The sequence below is a fragment of the Lipotes vexillifer genome, unplaced genomic scaffold (assembly GCF_000442215.2).
Source record: "Lipotes vexillifer unplaced genomic scaffold, Lipotes_vexillifer_v1.1 scaffold921, whole genome shotgun sequence".
Classification (NCBI taxonomy): domain Eukaryota; kingdom Metazoa; phylum Chordata; class Mammalia; order Artiodactyla; family Lipotidae; genus Lipotes; species Lipotes vexillifer.
In genome coordinates, this window is record NW_006787800.1 from 2,095,820 (window position 1) to 2,102,347 (window position 6,528).

General features: G+C 60.5%; 1 protein-coding gene across 1 annotated transcript in view; it reads left to right on the forward strand.

Moving 5' to 3' along the window:
* ITPR3 (inositol 1,4,5-trisphosphate receptor type 3) overlaps positions 1 to 6,528 on the forward strand; it is a 68,342-nt gene that overhangs the window by 51,757 nt on the left and 10,057 nt on the right. Inside the window, exons 32-41 of the mRNA XM_007460843.1 lie at positions 166 to 291; positions 403 to 528; positions 2,372 to 2,492; positions 3,060 to 3,250; positions 3,793 to 3,941; positions 4,094 to 4,202; positions 4,332 to 4,422; positions 4,530 to 4,699; positions 5,902 to 6,076; positions 6,242 to 6,426. Of these exons, the coding sequence (XP_007460905.1) occupies positions 166 to 291; positions 403 to 528; positions 2,372 to 2,492; positions 3,060 to 3,250; positions 3,793 to 3,941; positions 4,094 to 4,202; positions 4,332 to 4,422; positions 4,530 to 4,699; positions 5,902 to 6,076; positions 6,242 to 6,426 (1,443 nt within the window). The remainder of the gene's footprint in view (positions 1 to 165; positions 292 to 402; positions 529 to 2,371; positions 2,493 to 3,059; positions 3,251 to 3,792; positions 3,942 to 4,093; positions 4,203 to 4,331; positions 4,423 to 4,529; positions 4,700 to 5,901; positions 6,077 to 6,241; positions 6,427 to 6,528) is intronic.

Here is a 6,528-nt window from a genome sequence, read left to right on the forward strand (position 1 = left end):
GCAGGGGGGGGGAGGGAGGGAAAGTGGGGGAAGTGGACAGGGCTTGGGAGGTGGGGAGGTGGTGGGGACTCGGGCAGAGAAGCAAGGGGAGGGTTGGGAGGAATCAGGGAAGCGCAGAGAGGGAGACCCGGCTCGTGCCCTGACCTCCCGGCCCCGCCTGCCCAGGTGAAAATGGCCTACGTGAACTTTGTGAACCACTGCTACGTGGACACGGAGGTGGAGATGAAGGAGATCTATACCAGCAACCACATCTGGACACTCTTTGAGAACTTCACCCTGGACATGGCTCGGGTCCGTGCCTGTCGGGGTGTGGGCTGGCAGGCAGACCATGGCGTGGGGGGCAGCGGCCTTCCAGGGGGTGGGAGTGGAGGGGCCCCCAGGCATCAGTCTCTTCTACCCCAGGTCTGCAGTAAGCGTGAGAAGCGCCTGTCTGACCCCACCCTGGAGAGGTTTGTGCTGACCGTCGTGCTGGACACCATCAGCGCCTTCTTCAGCTCCCCGTTCTCCGAGAACAGCACCTCCCTGCAGGTGAGCTCCAGCTGCTGGCGGCTTCTGTGTGGGCACGGGGGAGCAGGAGTCAGAATATATATGTTCATATTTGCTTGTAGCTTATAAAGATACAGCAGAAGAATATGAACGTGTATTAGTTATCAATGCTGTGTAGCGAATTAGCCCCAGATATAGCAGTTTAAAACCACAAACGTTTATTATCTCACAGTTCCCGTGGGTTGGGAATTACAGGGGAAATTACCATAGAACAGGAATTCCTAAATTCACTTGGTACGATGGGTCCCAGGGTAGCCGGGGACACCCGGCGGCCCTTATGCACTGAAGGCAACGTGTGACGATCACTGCAGTGGATGGCAGAGCCGAAGCAGGAGAATGTGATGTGCAGAATCATCAGTGTCGGCTAGCTGGTCGTGGTGTCCCTAGAGCTGAAAGAGGTAGATAGTCTTCTTAAAGCCTTTCTTATCCGTAGAGGCAGAAGAGCTCTAGGCTGTGAACAGGTGTTGGACTTGAATCCCTGAGAGTTACAGCCCCTCAATCCCCAAATTCCCAGACTCGAGCCAGGTCACGGCCCAGAGCCCCTTGAAAGGAAGAGACCCAGGTTCCCTTGAGGAAGGACCCTGCTACACCACCGAATTCATAAAGAAACACCGGAAGGACACACAAGAAACCAATCAAAGGGCTGCCTATAGGTAGAGGGACTGAGGATGGAGTGGGGATAGCGCTTCTGAGCGAAAAAACACTGGGTCCCACCCTCCCAGCCAGGATGGGCTTGTTTTGACTCATATGCGTTTGGGCCCTGGGACCCCTTTGGGACTCTGGTGATGTGTATCAGCTTTCCCCACCTCTCATTAGCCACAGGGTAGAGCATAGGAGAATGGGGGTGATGGGGTCAAGACTTCTTCTTTTTTTTTTTAAGATTTTATTTATTATTTATTTATTTATTTTTTTGGCTGTGTGGAGTCTTAGTTGTGGCACTCGGGATCTTCTTTGAGGCATGTGGGATTTTTCGTGGTGGCGCGTGGGCTTCTCTCTAGTTGTGGAGTGCAGGTTTTCCCTTCTCTAGTTGTGGTGCGCAGGTTCCAGAGCACATGGGCCCTGTAGTTTGTGGCACGCAGTCTCTCTAGTTGAGGCACATGAGCTCAGTAGTTGTGGCGTGCGGGCTTAGTTGCCCTGAAGCACGTGGGATCTTAGTTCCCTGACCATGGATCGAACTTGCGTCCCCTGCATTGTAAGGCAGATTCTTTACCACTGGACCACCAGGGAAGTCCCAAGACTTCTTTATTATAATTATTTTTTTTTTGCGGTACGCGGGCCTCTCACTGTTGTGGCCTCTCCCGTTGTGGAGCACGGGCTCCGGACGCACAGGCTCAGCGGCCTTGGCTCATGGGCCCAGCCGCTCTGCGGCATGTGGGATCTTCCCGGACCGGGGCACGAACCCATGTCCCCTGCATCGGCAGGCGGACTCTCAACCACTGCGCCACCAGGGAAGCCCCCAAGACTTCTTGAAGTATTCTTTCTTATAACCTTTTGGTTTTTGAACCATGTAAATATATCCCCTTTCCACAATATTAATTTATTTGAAATTTTTTTAAAGGAAGAAAAGGGTCGGCAATAGGGTTATAAGCCCCAGGCCTGGACCTTGGGGAGTTCTCACAGGGCTGCCATGTATAGTTGCGCAGGTTGTGCACTGCTGAGAGGAAAGGAGGTGCCTTTTTCCAACTGGCACCAAAGCCCATGGTAGCTATTGGAGGCCTTATCCCTCCGCCCACGCCCAGACTCAGTAGGCTCTGGTCACCAGCCTGGGGCCGCCCAGAGTGGAGTGTGGGCCGGGCTGCGGCAGCAGGCACGTTGCCTCTTGCAGACACACCAGACGATCGTGGTGCAGCTGCTGCAGTCCACCACACGGCTGCTTGAGTGTCCGTGGCTGCAGCAGCAGCACAAGGGTTCTGTGGAGGCCTGCATCCGGACCCTCGCCATGGTGGGTGAGTGTGCCGGGGCGCTGGCCAGCCCCTCCCCTCCCCTTCTCTCTCTCTCCCCTCCCCTCCCCTTCTCTCCTCTCCTTCGGGATGCCCGCCCTCACAGTAGACACCTTATCCCGAAGCTCGCCCATCAGCTGCTCCTAGGTGGTGCTCAGTAAGTCCTTCTTGGTGTCTGACTGGCGTCTTGGCAATGGAGAAAGGCTGTTTTCTCCTCTGAGGCAGTTCCCTGGAGGAGGGTGCTGGGTGCCGTCCCCCGAGCAGAGTTTCTTGGGCTTACAAGTGGTCTCGGGCAGGAGGGAGGCTGCAGATCGTTAGGGAGAGTCAGGGAGGGGGAGAGGGGAGGCGCGAGAGTGGAGGGGTGAGGGGTCAGAGTGGAGCCAGGGTGGAAACGAAGAGGCAAAAATTCCCTCTTTTTACCCTAAAAAGGGAAGAGGGCACCTCAGTTCAAGTCGGGGCCAGGGTGGGGGCCCCTGCACCCCAGGCCCTGTCCCCCAGTGCGACAGACCCTGAGCCTGGGCCCTCTGGCTGAGCCCTCACCTCCCACCAGCGTCCCGTCCCCTCTCCCCTCAGCCAAGGGCCGGGCCATCTCGCTGCCCATGGACCTGGATGCCCACATCAGCTCGCTGCTCAGCAGTGGTGCCAGCTGTGCAGTTGCCGCCCAGCGGAACGTCTCTAACTACAAGACGGCCCCGCGGGCCTTCCCCCGCGTCACACCCACCCCCAACCAGTGGGACTACAAGAACATCATCGAGAAGCTGCAGGTGGGCGTGGGGCTGGGGAGTGTCCCTCCCTGTGCTGCCCACGCTCCCTGGGAAGGGGCTGGTCAGCTCGTCCACTCCTGGGGGCTGCTAGGGGCAGGGGACTGAGGGGCACCATTCCAGGGCTGGTGCTCGTAAAGGGGGCCGGTACACCCCTCGCTCCCAGCAGCACCTTTGTGTTTAGAGAACACACTCTGTCCACTGTCTCACTGGCCTCTAGAGGGGGTGTGGTGAGTTACTATCCTCATGTGGCAGAAAATCGAGGCCCAGAGGGGGCAAAGGGTTTGCCCAAGGTCACACAGAGCTAGAGAAGGGGCTGGGAGGAAAGCCAGGGTATGCCCAGGGGCTCTGAGCAGACAGACATCATGCTCTGTCCTGGGTGGCTCTGTGGGCCCAGGGCCCCTCAGACAGGCACAGGCCAATCCGTGGGGCGCTTTGGCGTTGGGGTGGGGGGAACGGCAGTCACGCCCTGGTCATCCCTTGGGCCTGGGTGGCCTGCACCTCGCCCAGTGGTGACCCTGCCCTCCCCACGCCACCCACCCCAGGACATCATCACGGCCCTGGAGGAGCGGCTGAAGCCCCTAGTGCAGGCCGAGCTGTCCGTGCTGGTGGACGTCCTGCACTGGCCCGAGTTGCTTTTTCTGGAGGGCAGTGAGGCCCACCAGCGCTGTGAGAGTGGAGGCTTCCTGTCCAAGTGAGTGGGGTGCGGGGCCGGGACACGGGGGCGGCAGGGACACAGCGGCCCAGGACGGGGAAAGCCCATGGGGTCAGAGGGCCGTGGTCAGGAACAGCAGCTGGAGGGGGGAGGGGTCCGCCCCAAGTGTGCCCTCCTTCCCCGCCTGCCAGGCTGATCCAGCACACCAAGGACCTCATGGAGTCAGAGGAGAAGCTGTGTGTCAAGGTGCTGAGGACGCTGCAGCAAATGCTGCTTAAGAAGACCAAGTATGGGGACCGGGTGAGTGCCCAGGTCAGCTGGATGCTGGGTGGGCTTGTCCACGAGGTCCAGGGGCTCAGGACCAGGACCGCTGGGCTGGGGGGTAGAGGGTGAAATGGGCCACCGTAGGCCTTGCTCCCTTCCCTGCAGGGCAACCAGCTGCGCAAAATGCTGCTGCAAAACTACCTCCAGAACCGGAAGTCCAGCTCGCGGGGGGACCTTCCAGACCCCATGGGCACCGGTCAGTACCGCGTCTCCCCTGCTATGCCTCCGGGAGGCCCATTGGCTCTGGGCCCTTCCTTCCCCTCCCTCCACCTGCTACCCCTTAAGCGAGTTTGCCCACTCCAGGCCTGGACCAAGACTGGTCAGCGATCGCAGCCACCCAGTGCCGGCTGGACAAGGAGGGGGCCACCAAGCTGGTGTGTGACCTCATCACCAGCACCAAGAATGAGAAGATCTTCCAGGAGAGCATTGGCCTGGCCATCCGCCTGCTGGACGGTGGCAACACCGAGATCCAGGTGTGGAGGGGGGCGGGGTTGCGGGGGGCTCACCTCCTTGGGTGATGCCCCCTGCTCAGGAGGCGGACAGTGTGCCAGTCCCCAGGCCATGGGGGTGGGGCTGCAGGGCTGGGTGCCGGCGGCCAGTGCGAGTCCGGCTACTCGTGGGAGGCTCTGCCTCCCATATCTGCCCCCGTGTCACGTGGCCCTTTTCTATCCCACACCCTCGCCCTGCTCCAGCCGGGCCTGGGCCTGTCGCCCACCATCCCGCCCCCTATTGGTCCACCATTCTTGCCTCTCAGCCTCTGCTCAGGTCTCCTTCCCTCCTCTTCCACATCCTCAGCCTTTGGTGTCCAAGTAAAGGCCTACTATCTCCAAAAGCCCTCTCTGATTATTTTATCTCCGTTCATTTATTTACTCACTCATTCATCCTTCCCGTAAGTCTGCGTTTAGTGAGTGCCTTCTATGTGCCTGGCAGTGTTCTAGGCGGTAAGGATTCAGCAGTGAAGGAAAGAGACAAAACCCATGTTCTCTTGGTACTCGTATCCTAGTGGGGACAGCAGTCCCTAACTGCAATCCCTGCGTAATACGGAGGGCATGCTGGATGGTGATAATTCAGGCAGGGGGCTTCAGGAGTTCTGGGCCAGGGCTATCTCAGAAGGAGTGATGGGGAAGACCCCTGAGAGGGGACCATTTGAATGAGGACCCGGAAGTGAGGACGTGAAGTGGGGCAGGGCGCACGGGGCAGAGCCGGCAGCAGAAGGCCGTGAAGGGGAAGTGGCTGATGTGGCTGGAGGGGGTGGAGGAGGGGTGAATGGGAGGAGCTGGGGTCAGGGAGGTGGCAGGCCATCACGTGGCCTCGTGGGCACTGTGGGCCCAGGCCTGCCCCTGGGGAAGATTCAGGGTTTTGAGCGGAGGAGGGACATGACTTAGACTTCAGAGAGACCCCTCTAGCTGCTGTGTGGGGAACTGACGGAAGGTCAAGGGCAGGTGCAGGTGGGTAGGAAGCTAGTGCAGGCCTCCAGCATCACCGGCCCCTCCTCCCCCACCTCTGCCGGTCCTCACTGCCCCCCACCCCAGCCTTAGGCGCAGGGCGCAGGGGCGTCTCTGTCTCCGCCACCTTGTCCCTGCAGCACAGGATGGAGCCCCCCGGGTCTCGCCGAGGGCTGCTTAGAGCCAGGCCTGGTGCTGAGGCTGCCCCCTGTCTCACTGTCCACCCGCAGAAATCCTTCCACAACCTGATGACGAGCGACAAGAAGTCAGAGCGCTTCTTCAAGGTGCTGCACGACCGCATGAAGCGGGCCCAGCAGGAGACCAAGTCCACAGTGGCCGTCAACATGAGCGACCTGGGCAGCCAGCCGCGGGAGGACCGGGAGCCAGCAGACCCCACCGCCAAAGGTCAGGCTCAGAGGGTGCAGGGTGAGCGGGGTCGTGGGCCCCAGGGATGAGGACGTGGGCACAAGGCAAGGTGGGCAGGCTGGGGACTGAGGGTGGGAACGGAGGGTGAGGGTGAGGGTCTGGCGGCTCCCCACAGCCCCAGCCTAACCAGGCCTCACCCTGCAGGCCGCGTGGCCTCCTTCTGGATGCCCAGCTCCTCATCCCGCTATTCGCTGGGCCCCAGCCTGCGCCAGGGGCATGAGGTGGGCGAGCGCGTGCAGAGCAACGAGATGGGCACGTCCGTGCTCATCATGCAGCCCATCCTGCGCTTTCTGCAGCTGCTGTGCGAGAACCACAACCGGGACCTGCAGGTGAGGCCCTGCCCCACCTGACCCCGCCTCCCTGTTCCCGGCCCTGCCTCCCGACACCTGCCCCGCCTCCCTGGGCCTGCCCCACCTCCCGACCCCGCCCAT